The following is a 17,206-nucleotide window of genomic DNA, read 5'->3' as shown; positions in this document are numbered from 1 at the left end:
GTGCGCCTGCGGGCAAAGCGGACAATATTGTGGTCATGTTAAGCTGGAGTGTTACAGAATGGTATCAGAGCCACTCATGTGCCGTTGGGGGTGGTGGGGCAAACCTCATCGAGGACGATGAGTCCCTAAGGGGGGGTGAATGTAACACCCTAGGCAAATCCCACATCGCCCATGGACATGAGTGATCATGGAATTATAAGGTAATACTCACGCTTAAATGACACAACGCGTTTTGGGACCACAGGCAGAGCAGATGTGTGAGTACACTATAGTTAAGCGTGCTCGGGCGAGAGCACTACCAGGATGGGTGACCTCCTGGGAAAGTGCTTCTCGTGTGTGGTCTCCAAGAAAAAACCGTGCGCCTGCGGGCAAAGCGGACAATATTGTGGTCATGTTAAGCTGGGGTGTTACATTGGGTTTAACTCATGGTGTACTTTTTCTTGTACTTGGTTCCTTTATATCATAAGAATAAAGGAGACTCTTGGGGTGGATGTAGGTAGGGTTTTCCGAACCATGTTAAATCGTCATGTTATCAGTTACTTTATTTGCTTTCTATTATTTCTCGCAAGTTTATCTCAAACAAATTATATCCTAGCTTCCGCTGGTGTGGGTGCGCTAGGCAAATTGTCATAACAGAACTACCATGCCATCATGTGATTGTTAGAAAAATGCACTACCAAAGGCGGATGTGTAATCGATAAAATTTTAAATGATGTAACGAGTTACCAATGGTCGTCATAGAACCTTGTGTTGAAAAGGTTCTACGAGTTACCAAAGGCCGATATGGTAGTGGTCTGCCTCTCTTAACGAGAGGTCAGGAGTTCGACTCCCTTGAAGTGCAACATTGCACACAAGGTTGCCCCTCTACCCTTGAATTTCACCCAAGGGCGCCTTCCGCACATCGCGTTGCAGGGGCAGTGGGGGAGAGGGGAGGAGAAGGGGGTACCGCCCATGCCCTCGGATTAGGTCGGTTTCCTCCTGGCCAACAGTTGGGGGCAGGTTATGCAAGTGCCAGAGATGAACGCGTCCCCCTGTATGATCTCGTACTGTTGTTAGAAAAAAAATTCGTCAGTACTTTGTGCATAAAGTATTTATGATTCAGAAATATGGGCAAAAAAGTGTTGGTGGGTCAACTTTGTAGTGACCCGAACTTTTCCATGTTTATATATATTAATTGAGATTGATATTTACATGATTAAATGTTTCCAACATGTTAAGCAATCAAACTTGTTAAGACTTGATTAATTGAAATATGTTTCATATAGACAATTGACCACCCAAGTTGACCGGTGATTCACGAACGTTAAAACTTGTAAAAACTATACGATGACATATATATGGTTATATATATAGTTAACATGTTTTTATTATAAGTATGTATCTCATTAGGTATTTTAACAATGAGTTATATACATAAAAATGAGACTATTAATTTAAGAAACTCGAAAACGATATATATAACGATTATCGTTATAACAACGTCTTACTAGGTACATATGAATCATATTAAGATATTGATACACTTGGTTAATTATGTTATATGATAAGTAAATATATTATTAAGTGTATTAACAATGAAATACATATGTAAAAATAAGACTACTAACTTAATGATTTCGAAACGAGACATATATGTAACGATTATCGTTGTAACGACATTTAACTGTATATATATCATACTAAGATATATTATATATCATAATATCATGATAATATAACAATTTAACATCTCATTTGTTATAATAAACAATGGGTTAACAACATTCAACAAGATCGTTAACGTAAAGGTTTCAAAACAACATTTACATGTAAAGACTAACGATGACTTAACGACTCAGTTAAAATGTATATACATGTAGTGTTTTAATATGTATTCATACACTTTTTAAAGACTTCAAGACACTTATCAAAATACTTCTACTTAACAAAAATGCTTACAATTACATCCTCGTTCAGTTTCATCAACAATTCTACTCGTATGCACCCGTATTCGTACTCGTACAATACACAGCTTTTAGATGTATGTACTATTGGTATATACACTCCAATGATCAGCTCTTAGCAGCCCATGTGAGTCACCTAACACATGTGGGAACCATCATTTGGCAACTAGCATGAAATATCTCATAAAATTACAAAAATATGAGTAATCATTCATGACTTATTTACATGAAAACAAAATTACATATCCTTTATATCTAATCCATACACCAACGACCAAAAACACCTACAAACACTTTCATTCTTCAATTTTCTTCATCTAATTGATCTCTCTCAAGTTCTATCTTCAAGTTCTAAGTGTTCTTCATATATTTTACAAGTTCTAGTTACATAAAATCAAGAATACTTTCAAGTTTGCTAGCTCACTTCCAATCTTGTAAGGTGATCATCCAACCTCAAGAAATCTTTGTTTCTTACAGTAGGTTATCATTCTAATACAAGGTAATAATCATATTCAAACTTTGGTTCAATTTCTATGACTATAACAATCTTATTTCAAGTGATGATCTTACTTGAACTTGTTTTCGTGTCATGATTCTGCTTCAAGAACTTCGAGCCATCCAAGGATCCGTTGAAGCTAGATCCATTTTTCTCTTTTCCAGTAGGTTTATCCAAGGAACTTAAGGTAGTAATGATGTTCATAACATCATTCGATTCATACATATAAAGCTATCTTATTCGAAGGTTTAAACTTGTAATCACTAGAACATAGTTTAGTTAATTCTAAACTTGTTCACAAACAAAAGTTAATCCTTCTAACTTGACTTTTAAAATAAACTAAACACATGTTCTATATCTATATGATATGCTAACTTAATGATTTAAAACCTGGAAACACGAAAAACACCGTAAAACCGGATTTACGCCGTCGTAGTAACACCGCGGGCTGTTTTGGGTTAGTTAATTAAAAACTATGATAAACTTTGATTTAAAAGTTGTTATTCTGAGAAAATGATTTTTATTATGAACATGAAACTATATCCAAAAATTATGGTTAAACTCAAAGTGGAAGTATGTTTTCTAAAATGGTCATCTAGACGTCGTTCTTTCGACTGAAATGACTACCTTTACAAAAACGACTTGTAACTTATTTTTCCGACTATAAACCTATAATTTTTCTGTATATATTCATAAAATAGAGTTCAATATGAAACCATAGCAATTTGATTCACTCAAAACGGATTTAAAATGAAGAAGTTATGGGTAAAACAAGATTGGATAATTTTTCTCATTTTCGCTACGTGAAAATTGGTAACAAATCTATTCCAACCATAACTTAATCAACTTGTATTGTATATTATGTAATCTTGAGATACCATAGACAAGTATACAATGTTTCGACCTATCATGTCGACACATCTATATATATTTCGGAACAACCATAGACACTCTATATGTGAATGTTGGAGTTAGCTATACAGGGTTGAGGTTGATTCCAAAATATATATAGTTTGAGTTGTGATCAATACTGAGATACGTATACACTGGGTCGTGGATTGATTCAAGATAATATTTATCGATTTATTTCTGTACATCTAATTGTGGACAACTAGTTGTAGGTTACTAACGAGGACAGCTGACTTAATAAACTTAAAACATCAAAATATATTAAAAGTGTTGTAAATATATTTTGAACATACTTTGATATATATGTATATATTGTTATAGGTTCGTGAATCAACCAGTGGCCAAGTCTTACTTCCCGACGAAGTAAAAATCTGTGAAAGTGAGTTATAGTCCCACTTTTAAAATCTAATATTTTTGGGATGAGAATACATGCAGGTTTTATAAATAATTTACAAAATAGACACAAGTACGTGAAACTACATTCTATGGTTGAATTATCGAAATCGAATATGCCCCTTTTTATTAAGTCTGGTAATCTAAAAATTAGGGAACAGACACCCTAATTGACGCGAATCCTAAAGATAGATCTATTGGGCCTAACAAACCCCATCCAAAGTACAGGATGCTTTAGTACTTCGAAATTTATATCATATCCGAAGGGTGTCCCGGAATGATGGGGATATTCTTATATATGCATCTTGTTAATGTCGGTTACCAGGTGTTCACCATATGAATGACTTTTATCTCTATGTATGGGATGTGTATTGAAATATGAAATCTTGTGGTCTATTATTATGATTTGATATATATAGGTTAAACCTATAACTCACCAACATTTTTGTTGACGTTTTAAGCATGTTTATTCTCAGGTGATTATTAAGAGCTTCCGCTGTCGTATACTTAAATAAGGACGAGATTTGGAGTCTATGTTTGTATGATATTGTGTAAAAACTGCATTCAAGAAACTTATTTTGTTGTAACATATTTGTATTGTAAACCATTATGTAATGGTCGTGTGTAAACAGGATATTTTAGATTATCATTATTTGATAATCTACGTAAAGCTTTTTTAAACCTTTATTGATGAAATAAAGGTTATGGTTTGTTTTAAAATGAATGCAGTCTTTGAAAAACGTCTCATATAGAGGTCAAAACCTCGCAACGAAATCAATTAATATGGAACGTTTTTAATCAATAAGAACGGGACATTTCAAACTTCACTAGACCTATATTGACCCAATTTAGCATAATGTGTATCAAAATTTAACCATGTTGCAAAATACAGGAAGCTACCAAGAAATACCATTTTGTGGTTGCAAACGCAAAATTCATGTTAGACGATGAAGAACACTTTCAAGAACAGTTGTTTGAAAGGGTCCGTCTTTTTAAAGAGAGAAACATGGAGCAGGACTTTTGGGTCGTGATTGAACCCAAGTTTTTAGACAAGTTTCCTGATATCACTAAGAGGCTTAAAAGACCTGCGGTTGCGTTAGTTTCTACTAATGGTACATGGATTAAGTAAGTTTACAACCATATGTTTATAAAAAAAATATATATGTTTTGACCTTTTGCAATAATTTAAAGACACTGACTGCGGTTACAATTCTCGTTTAGTATATACTATTTTAAAGATTAAAAGTAAAGGTGGCAATTCAAGCCCATTAATATGCAAATGGTCAATTTGGGTTGTGTTAATTGGTTGAGCTAAATGAGGGGATTAACTGAAAGGGGGTAAAATGGGTTAAGATAAATGATTGAATTAACTGGAAAAGGATCAAATGGGTTGAAAACCATCAGTAATGTATTCAAATGCATAATTTAGATAAGATGTTTTAGATTATAACTGTTATAATATATTGGAGTATGGTTTTTGCAGTCATATATTAGACGTTATTTGGATTTAAATGAAATGAAGTGGTGTAAAAAGTCCCTTTTGTCCCTGTGAATAGTGACAAGCTTTTCAAATTTGTATACATGTTAAATATGAATATGAATGATAAGGTGTTGGGTGGTTGGTTTGTTGGCGCAACCGAAAAACCGCCCATCTTGACACTTGTGGGTATAAGTAACACTTGAGTTTCTCTTACCATCTCCTTACGTTGCAACTGCAATACTACGTAGTATAAATGAGATTCAAGATTTCACTTGGTTATAGCCATTTCAAAAGCAAATTATATCTTGTTAAATGAAAAACATATAAATATAAATATAAATATAAATGAAATGTAACTAAAATTACATTCTATTTCTATGTAAAGTTATTACTAAATCTATTTGAAAACACAACAATTTCACAATGCTACAAAATCAAATGAATCAAGATTAAAATGCTAATTTAAAGGGGTAACTACAACTATATCCTTCATTTCTTTAATATATAATATGTTATTATCTAATTTCTCAACAGGTTTATGAAGTTGAGACCAGATCGAGTTTTGCAAGAGAGCTTTGAAGCTGATACTGTCGAAGAAGCATTGGCCTGTAATCCTGCTAACTTAGATTTCGAGAAACCTAAAAATTGGGTTGCACTGTACCCCAAATACGAGTTCGGTTGGTGGGAGTCTTTTTTCCAGTAACTGCTCAGAAGCAACAAGTATGAAGATGTTCTGACTTCTGATGCCTAAAGTTGTCAAAGTTTCGTAAAATTACTGTTGTAGGATCAATAGAAGGTATGTATGCTTAGTCATAAGAGTATTATTAAGCAAGCAATGTTTGTAAGTTTAAATTTTTGTTTGAGTTGAGTTTAATGTGTATTAAATATAATTTAGTTGATGGTTATGAGTTTTGTTTTGTGTTTTTGTAGCAAACCATGTAAGATGAAGGTTTACAATAGTTTTCATATGAATCAATCATCATCACCTTAATCTTTTGAATATACAAAATGTAATTACATTTTATATTACATGTATGCTTGATATTTGGTGTCAAATAATCACATTTATAGGTTTATCAGATAACTAGTTTGTAGCAAGGTATGTAGCAAGGTTTATAAGATAAATAGTTTGTATGATTGATATATCATCACCCTTCAAATAATCACATTTTATGTAATTACATTTTATGACATTATCAAAATTTATATGAGTAATATTTTGCTTACAATGTTTGTAGAAGCGAGAGGTCAGGAGTTTGACTCCCCGTGAAATGCAGCATTGCATACAAGGTTGCCCCTTTACCCTTAAATTCCAGCCAAGTGTGCTTTCCGCATATCGCATTGTGGGCGCAGTGGCAGAGGAATTTTTTACCGTCCATACCCTCAGATTGGGCCGAGTTTTCTCTGGGAAGTAGTTGGGGGCGAGTTATGCAATTGCGGGAGATGAATATGTGGGTGGTTAAGTCCCCAATGGGTGATCTCGAACTGTTGTTCAATTTTTCTTTTACTATTAGTGATAAACCCTCAGACCTTGAAGACGTGAGTTTGAGTCTGTTTAGAATATTATTCATGTAAATATTATGCAAGGTGCGTGAGTTTGTCGTTTAAAAAAATTCATGATACATAATAAGACTACAAGAACAGCCTGAGAGTATTCATGATGGCCTGCGTAAACTAGAATATGAGATTAGATTATTCGTCATTTCCAGGTAATTCGAACAGGAAAAATCTTACAACTTTTTATGATAAGACGCTAAGAGTGCAAAACTTACACGTTATTCACCTCAAAATTAGAAGCATATGTCATATTATACTATTCTTCAAAAGAAACTTCTAAGTTCTACCCGATTTAAAAGTGTATTTCATCGTTTACATTTATGTATTTTTCACTTACAAAAGAAGTGTAATTTATGCATGTTAATAATGTTCAAATTTTTTATTAAATCTATGTAAACTATATATGGTTATCACTATACAATTAAGACTCGATTTAAATTATAATGATTATGATTATGATTATTACCTAATGATTATGATTATGATATGATCCTTAACATTTTCGTTTCAGCTCGATGCACAAACTATATGTAGGCCCATATGTTTTGGGCTTACTAGCAACTGAGCCCAACTAATGATTGAAATGATTAAGGGTCAATCACCAAAATACCCATTTTTTTGGCCTTTTCTGAGCTGGAACCCCCTTTTTTTTTTTTTTTGAGAATTTGCCCGCGCAAGGCGCAAGTATCTTTAGACCTTGCGACCTTGCGGCTTGCGCCTTTGCGTGTAAACGCAAGGCGCAAGGATAAGGGCTTGCGTCCTTGCGTCCTTGCGCCTTGCGCCTTATCAGAATGGATTTTTCCTGATTTCTGGATAAGATTTTTTTGGATTCTTTGTACCTTTACGGATAAGATTATGTACCTGTCTATTTAATGAGGCTAGAACTCCAGATTAATAATTTTATTTTACTTCATTTTCAAAAAGATCAAGTCATTAGAGCATCGTTAAGGTACCAACTTTTATCTATTTTTTCACTAATTTGTGTCTTAATGAGCTGTAGTAATGATGAAGCATTTGTTGTTCATGTATGTTGTGGAGGTAATTTTGAATTTGTTAACAACATACCTATGTATCTGCCTCTTGACTGTTTTAGAACCAGATTAAAACTACCACTTGCTCCACAAAAACCAATAAATCGAAGAGTATTGTTAAGGAAAATTCTCAAAAAAATTGAATTGCCACCTAATGCACCTGTTTCGCTAAGATATATTGATAATAATCATATTTTTGATATTACTGATGATCATGAAGATTTTTTTGAGTTTTTAAAACACGCTGTCACAAACGAGCGTATTGATATTTATGTTGTCGACAAAGTTAGAATGCTTCAACCCGGACAAAATTCACAAACACACCAGCCCCAACAAAATCCACAAACACACCATCTCCAACAAAACCTCCGGATTCTCGAGTCTCAACCAAACAAACAAACTCACCATCTGCAAAAAGAACAGGATGAAATACACAATTCCGAACCAAACCTCGAAACACACTATTCGGAAGAAAAACAGGCTGAAATACCACCTCCAAACACAGAAGAATTTGACTTCTTCAACCATGGCGCCGAGAACGTGTGTAAAATAAAAAAAATAGAGAACCCGTTTATACCTGTTGTTGGGTCTAGTGAATCGGATGAAGCAAGTGACGAGGAAGATGAAGATGAAGAAGATGAAGAAAAACAAGATGTATTCTGGAATATGCCAACTCTACACAGTCAGCAAGATGAAGAAAACCCAGAATTTACGACCCCAATTCCAACCACGTATCAGGTATCTGATTTGGTCAAAGTTCGTCAAACGTTTTCGAACAAGGAAGAATTCCTAAACCAGCTATTTATAAAATGCCTTGAAGAAAACTTTCAAATAAAGCCTGTAAAGTCAGACAAATCTCGGTACACCGCTAAATGTGTGTTGCCAAATTGTGAGTGGAAATGTAGTGCATACAAAATAAGACACACTGAAAACTTTATGGTTAAAAAGTTGCATGACGTACACACTTGCTCACGCACACAAATTATGGGAAACAATAAACATGCTACTAAAAAGGTGTTGGGTAGTATTCTTATGGATTCGTTCAAGGCTGCTAATCGAGAGTATAAACCAAAAGATATACGTGATGATGTAGCTAATCGGTTTAGAGTGAGTGTATCATACAATCAAGCATGGAGGGCCAAGTGTCAAGCAATAGAGATGTTACGTGGCAGTAGTGATGACTCCTTTAGAATGCTTCCCATTTACCTTCATAACCTTAAGATCCACAACCAGGGGACCATCACCAATTTGGTTACCGATAAAGAAAATAAATTTGTGATGTGTTACATGTCCATTGGAGTAGTTGTAAGTAAATATATTTTAGCAAAAACCACCTTTTAATATGTACACCATACGCAAAGGCGCAAGGGTCACCTTGCGCCAACTAATACGCAATGACGCAATAAAAACCTTGCGCCTTGCGTATGGTGTATGAGGTCTTTATTAATAATATTTGATTTACTGTGAAAATTTCATGCAGATTCGATCATTTGTGCAACATGTCCGCCCGATAATCATCGTCGATGCTGCACATTTAAAGGGTGGGTACCTGGGTACTAATTTAGTTGCTGTTGCGATGGATGGCAATAATGGAATTTTGCCATTGGCTTATGGAATTGGTGAAGGCGAGACAAACAGTGTTTGGTCATGGTTTTTTGGTAACCTAAGAGATCATTTAATGAGTTATGGTATGGTTGATCGTATGTCAGAGATTACTTTTATTTCTGATCGTGCTGCTTCAATAGCACACGGCATTGCAAACGTGTTTCCGGAAGCGTTTCACGCTCATTGTGCACGTCATTTATTCATGAACATCAAAACTAAATCCAACAAGATGAAATTCTTCGAATGGCACTTTTGGAAAATGGTTAAGGCGTACCGTGCGTCGGATTTTCATGATCATCTGGATGTATTTCGAAGGAGATTGAAAGCGTCTTATAAAGTTCTATGTGAGGATGGTATCAATAGATGGTCCAGAAGTCAATCTACTCATATTAGGTATTCATACCTTACAAGCAACAGTGTAGAGTCTATAAACTCTCTATCAAGACATGCTCGTAAACTACCCGTTTGCATGTTGTTCGAATTTTTTCGTTGTTCAATACAGGATTGGTATTTCAAACATCGCAACAAATCAGTTAGTCTTACTTCACCGGTTACTCCATATGTTGAACGTAAGCTAGCTAAGAGGACGGACAAATCAAGAAGATGGCGAGCATTTCCATCGACAAATGATCTAATAGAGGTACATGATGGATGAAAAAATGGGTTGGTTAATCTACAAGATAGAACTTGTTCATGTGGGCAATGGCAATTATCAGGCATACCCTGCGGTCATGTGATTGCATCAGCACGACACTTCGGAGTGGAGGATATTAGTTGTTATGTATCACATTGGTTCAGCACTCAAACATACATAAATACGTATTCCGAACACATTCTTCCTCTCCCCCATCGGTCTGAATGGTCGGATCCGGTTCCCGGGATTTTGCAACTTGTACACCCCCCAGTTCTAAAGAAAAGACAACCTGGACGTCCTAAAGGTAAAAAACGCATTCCTTCAAAAGATGAAGAAACTTCAAAAAAAGTAAGAACTTGTAGTCGTTGCAAAGAACCAGGTCATTCTCGATCAACATGCCCAGCTGCTTATGACCGAACAGGTGAATCAACTTCTCAACGGGCAAGAAACACAACCTCGAAGGCGAAAGAGACAGTCGAACCATCTCAAGCTTATCAATCTCAGTTTTATCCAACGTACAATTTAGGTAGTAATTAGTTCCTAGAATACGTTTATTTTCAGGAACAAATTAAGGTGTGATGTCTTCCATTGTTGTAATATTTTTTAATTAGTATTTTATGATGTGGTTTCGTGTGTTACTTCATATGTTATAATATTGAATGCACAAGCTAGTGTTACAAGAATAATAAAAATTTTGTGGCGCAAGGTCGCAAGATGAACCTTGCGTATGTTTCAAAAATAGGCGCAAGGACGCAAGAAGAACCTTGCGCCTGCTTAATAAAAAGGCGCAAAGACGCAAGAATCACCTTGCGCCTGCTTCTAAATACGAGGCGCAAGGCCGCAAGAAGGACCTTGCGTCTACGGCTATTACGGGACGCAAGGTCGCAAGGTCTGATTACACACCTTTGCGCCTTCAAAAATACAGTTACGGACCTGTTCACAGTTTACAACATTTACAGTTTTATACACAAATTACATAATTAACTACAGTTTTCAAAATAAAACCTCAGTTACCAACTTTTGCTTTCTCTTTTGGTGGGGGTTCCTGGGTATCAAAGCGTGCACGAAAGAAGGTCTTGGCCATTCTCACCCTGTAGTCTTCTGCGGCCTTTTTAGGATCTCCAATGTTTGGGATTTCATCCCACCCAAAGATCACCCTCTCCATATGGATGCAGACCCAAACACCACAGTCCCCATTACTTCCACCTTGCACCGGCACGACTGGTGCTGCCTCGGTCATGAACTCGATGCTCTCCTTGTTTTCCAAGTAGTCAACAATCTGGGAGTCTTGCTTTTGGTTAAAGTAATCAATTGCTCTTAAGTATACAGGCAATTGATCTCCCAGATCTTTGGTGAGCTTGACAATTTCTTGATCAACATGACCGGGCAAACTATCGTACACCAATATCTTCTGTTCCTCCAAGTTCAACACAATCAGAATAAAGTGTTGAGCATCGTAAAAGTGAACGGGGATCAAAATCTGCAAAAAACATACACAATATTAGCTAAACTGTAATAGGCGCAAGGACGCAAGACCATACCTTGCGCCTGCAGAATGGAAGCAAGGACGCAAGACTAAAGGGCGCAAGGACGCAAGGACAACCTTGCGTCAACCAGAAACAACAGGCGCAAGGACGCAGGGACAACCTTGCGTCAAACCTAAAACACCAGGCGCAAAGACGCAAGTCACACCTTGCGCCTGTGCCAGAACACCTAAAAAGACCAGGCGCAAAGACGCAAGACTGAACCTTGCGCCTGTGCCAGAACACCTCAAAACACCAGACGCAAAGACGCAAGGACAACCTTGCGTCCAACCTAAAACACCAGGCGCAAGAACGCAAGACTTAACCTTGCGCCTGTTCCAGAACACTTCAAAACCTAAAATTTGTATTGGGAATTAAAACATACCTTATCACAATAGGCCCAGGATGGATATAGCTCATCACTACCATCCCCTAATCCAATCAAATACATATAATCAGGGTGTGTGTGTGTATGTGGTGTCTGATTTCTATATTTGACCTAATTTTTTAACACAAGGACGCAAGGCGCAAGGACGCAAGGCGCAAGGACGCAAGTCGCAAGGTCGCAAGGTCTCTTGCGCCTTGCGCGGGCATTTTGTCAAGGTTTTTTTTTTTGGGTACCAGCTCAGAAAAGACCAAAAAAATGGGTATTTTGGTGATTGACCCAATGATTAACCATCGACTCAAGTCTCAAACTTCTCAGAACATAGAAGAAACCATGAAGACACGATTGAACAGAAAAATAGCAACCTAAAAAGGGGGGGAAATTTTGACCTAAAAAATCAAACTTCAAAATTGAACTGAATTAACTTCACAACATGGATGGAGTAGCTGAAGGACTATGGGAATTAGCAGATTTACACGAAAGAAGCGGCGAAATTGGGAAATCAATTAAGTGTTTGGAAGCAATTTGTCAAAGCACTGTTTCATTTCTTCCAATTATTGAAGTCAAAACACGCCTTCGAATCGCTACTTTGCTTCTTAAACACACTAATAATGTTAATCATGCTAAAGCTCACCTCGAACGTTCGGTAAGTTTGTTATGCTACAAATTCAAATTCACTTGTTTTGTTTTTATTTATTTATTGATTATTGATTATATTGATTATTGATGTAGTTTATTCACTCGTGGTTATATTATTATGTTGATATATTTAATATATTTATTCATTGTTGTTGTTATTAATAATAATCTGTATGTTTATATATGAAGTTGTAAACTCGTTTGATAATGTGTATTTTATATTAGGATTTTCGAATGAATTCAGTATTTTAAATATGGAATACAAATGAAGTAGGAGTACTTATCACGCGCGCATTGCGGCGTTGGCAGGTGAAAATGTGTGAATTAACTGGTGAATAAGTTGATATACAACGTAAAAGTCAAGATATCAATCGACAATGTTTCATATGGAATTTAATCTAAAATATTTGTTTCTTATGAGAGAACCTATACACGTTTAGCTTACGATTTTGTATTTACTTTTTTGAGTTCCTTTATCCATGATAAGACATTTTGGATTTATATCCGTTACATGTACTTGTTAAGATGTAATGATTTGCCTACGTAATTCGAATCAACCCGTTAATCCACGTTTTTACTTATATTGAGATAATTATGTAATCACAGAATAAAAGAACTACATATTTACTATGTACATGCTCACAAAATATATATAGAGGCAAATGCATCTAAACTATCTAAACACATGCAACCTTGTTTTCTACTTTTGTATTGGTAGCAATGTCTGTATATGTGTTCATTTAAATTATAGTGTATAAACATAATGTATGATAATGCTATTGCTGTTGTTATTATGATTCTTCCTTGATAATGATATGAATATTATTACAACACCACCCTATTGATTATAGAAATCTTAAGCAATATAAACTGGGTTAACTAAGCAGAGTTGTATATGTTTTTTACAGCAACTACTCTTAAAGTCGATCCCTTCATGCTTCGAGTTGAAATGCAGAGCTTATAGCTTATTGAGCCAATTTTATCATCTTGTTGGAGCTGTAACTTCTCAAAAACAACTGTTAAATAAAGGATTAGAACTTACTGAATCCTTTGGAGAGGGGTAAATTTTCTATCTTCATGTTTTGCCTTTATATAAGTTTTATGAATTAGCATCTTTGCATGTATGTTTATAGTAAGAATCTGTACTAATTGCTATTCTATTGTATTGAAAGGTTTTCTGGAAAGTTATGGTCATGCAACTTTAATTCACAACTTGCAAATGCTCTTATCATAGAAGGAGATTATCAAGGTTCAGTATCTGCTCTGGAGCATGGTTATGTTTCTGCAAGTGATATGTACTACCCAGAGTTACAGGTTGTGTGACACCAAAAAAATTTAGAAACATAATGTGGAGACTATATAAACATCTCTAGAATAAGGCAGAAGAATGTACGTACTTGAGTTTCTAGTACCTATATCTTATCCGTTAATTTAGTTTAATCATAGTCATTCATTTTGTAGTAGAATTAGTATAAATAGAAGTAGCTTCATTTGACACAACACATTTTAAAATTCTTGTAAATTTTTCTTAAATAATTAATATAAGTACTTTCGTTAATTCCACTAGGTCCTTATTGTGTGATATTTCAATTTCTTAAATCATTGGGAGGTCTGAGCAAGGTTAACTTAGTACAGAATAAGTGCCTCACGGTGAGCTTATCCATATGTGTGTCAAAAAAAGTGAACACAACTATCTAAAAAATAATTTAAATATATTTAACATTGTTTATTTATTTATATATAATTTTATGTAAAAAGATATGTTGATTTTTAATAGAAATTCAATAACGGTATCAACATCAACTTTCGTGGACCCTAATAATATGTTTATGAATATAACAAGTTAGGTGGTTACCGCGCTTCGCGGTGATTAACGATCGGTTAAAAAGGAAGGAAAAAAGTAAAAAAAAAAAAAAAAAAAAACGGGTCGCGCCGGGTTAACCCGGTTAACCGGGGCAGGTTGTCCCGGAGTTACTATTCATTAGTCTTGTCACCCTTGCAATTTGATTATATATGATATACTATTCATTAGTCTTGTCACTCTTGCAATTTGATTTTGATTATATATATATATATATATATATATATATATATATATATATATATATATATATATATGATAATGATAATAATAAAATTGACTTAATGGCTCTAGAATATATTTTTTGAATAACTTTAGTTGACTAGGCTCTTATACTTCTCTCCCTTTTTCTTTCTGCAAAAACAAAGTCGAGAACACACTTGCAAATTAAACCTGCAAACAAGAAAATTAACACTCCCAATTTTTACGCATTTCAACATTTCAAGATTTCAAGATTAAATGATGCCAACATCAAATTCATCGTCATCATCTTCTGATGATGACGATGATAATCATTCAATCGAACATCCTAGGGAATTTGGTATATTTTGTAGATACGGTGATGGAGAAATGGGGTTTGTACAAGCAAATCATTTTGTTCTTTTTTGAAGTATAAATCAATGGAGGGTGCGGATTGGTAAAGATTGGCTTCCAACCTAGCTTTACGGATATTGTTCAACTGATTGTGTAAAAAGATTTTGTTCTTGTAATTAATCTTTAATTTCACGATTTGTATTAATTCGTATTTCTTTACTCTTGCTCTTGAAAATATAAATATACATATTTCTTTAATTTGTTCTTTGATTATGGTTAGTTGTAGATGGGTTATGAACCTGTTTCTTCTTGGCAGATTTTCAATTCTTAGCACTTAATCATCATCTAGGTTCCATTTATGTTGTTAAAACAATCACCCAACCCAAAACCCCTAATCCGTGCTTGCTTTGCACCAACTAGTGACAACTTAAACTCATAAATACCAAAATTAGGGTTCATAATCACCAAGAACCCTAAACCCAACCCCAAATCAAGAACCAAAGTATAAGAATTTCAAATTTAGGTTTCACCTCTTTACCAAATTTGAGCCCACAACTGAAATCAAAAGAAGTTATGCTCCAAAGAGTGTTGAAATCACCACCATCTCCAACCTTGAGCTTCATCTTCTCACACTACTCTCTCTCTAGGTTGAGAGTAATTTATGGAAATGGAGATGAAGAAATGATGTTTCCAGATCCATTTTGAGGTTTAAACACGTTTTAAACCAAGTTACATCTTTGGTCCATTCACAAACAAAAGCTGTCAAAGCTGCACAAAACTACTAGCACAGTGGGGCGGCGAAAAGTGTATGTGTGATAAAGTTCCGGGGATGGTTTTTTTTTTTGGGTTGTTGTCATTTTGGGTATTTTGTGGTGGGTGACGACGATTTTTCGGGGGTCTTTTAGTATTATAAGAGTAAATTTGGGTATTTTGAGGTGGGTGACGACGATTTTTCGGGTGTATTTTAGTATTACAAGAGTAATAATAATAATAATAATAATAATAATAATAATAATAATAATAATAATAATAATAATAATAATAATAATAATAATAATAATAATAATAATAATAATAATAATAGTTGTTTAATGAAATATGTTGCATTTCGAAATAATAATAATAATAATAATAATAATAATAATTTAATCAAAAAAATATGAAAATATAGATAAGATTTTATGATTGCATAATAACACTAGACATCGACTAGATAGACATCGTCTTCTAGTCTGCTACTTCCATTTCTATTTCTATTATATAGTAACAAACACCCAAAAAGAAAATCAAAATTATGATTTCTGTTATAATATATAAATATATATATAAATGGATAGTCAATTATTGATACACAAAAGTAATATTATTGTATTACCTAAACTTGTGATATTTTTGCTATAAATAGCCATGAATGCAAGCATTAAACTTGTACCATTTTCTCACACTTACAAAGTGTTTCTTGTTATAATTCAGTAGGCTTATAACTACCTTTAGTGGTTTGATTCTTGATGTTATAATTCAGTAGGCTTATAACTACCTTTAGTGGTTTGATTCTTGATTTAGAATACTAATAATGAAGTGTAAGAACAAAGATGATAATGGAGAGAAAGAAAGAAACACTTTGTAAGTGTGAGAAATGGTGCAAGTTTAATGCTTGCATTCATGAGTATTTATAGCCTAAAATCTCAATATAAAAATACATACTTTGTGTACCAAAATTGACTATATGTATACACCAAAATTGACTATCCATATCTATATTATTATTATTATTATTATAACAATTATAACACTCCCCCTTGGATAGCAATTTTATTTTGTTGAAGATCAACTATAAATTACTGCCTCGTTAAAAACCTTGCTAAAGAAAACCCAGTGGGAAAAAACTTTAGCTAAGGGAAAAAGAGTGCAGCATGGAGTTGACTCCCCCTCAAGTAGACATCGCTTCAGCTGTTACATCTTTTGAACATGTCTCATGCCAATGTTATGAACGTGTGTTCTGAAAATAGCAGTTGGAAGTGCTTTCGTGAAAAGATCAGCAGAGTTTTTGCTAGATTGCACATATCTCATTTCAATCTGGTTGTCCTTAATGAGATTTTGAGTGTATGAGAAGAATTTAGGTGGTATGTGTTTTGTTCGGTCACTTTTGATATACCCTTCTTTCATCTGTGCTATGCAAGCTGCATTATCTTCATAGATAGTTGTTGGACTTTTAT

At 34.5% G+C, this 17,206-nt stretch overlaps 1 protein-coding gene across 1 annotated transcript; it reads right to left on the bottom strand.

Moving 5' to 3' along the window:
- Positions 1 to 11,054: 11,054 nt before the first annotated feature.
- On the bottom strand, positions 11,055 to 12,022 carry LOC139874514 (uncharacterized). The gene is made up of 2 exons (XM_071861939.1): positions 11,957 to 12,022; positions 11,055 to 11,528 (listed from the first exon to the last, which is right to left on the bottom strand). The coding sequence occupies exons 1-2, from the start codon at positions 12,020 to 12,022 to the stop codon at positions 11,055 to 11,057; spliced, it is 540 nt and encodes a 179-aa protein (XP_071718040.1).
- Positions 12,023 to 17,206: the final 5,184 nt, after the last annotated feature.

This window comes from Rutidosis leptorrhynchoides, chromosome 11 (assembly GCF_046630445.1).
Source record: "Rutidosis leptorrhynchoides isolate AG116_Rl617_1_P2 chromosome 11, CSIRO_AGI_Rlap_v1, whole genome shotgun sequence".
Taxonomy (NCBI): Eukaryota; Viridiplantae; Streptophyta; class Magnoliopsida; order Asterales; family Asteraceae; genus Rutidosis; species Rutidosis leptorrhynchoides.
This window is presented reverse-complemented; position numbering and strand designations above follow the sequence as displayed.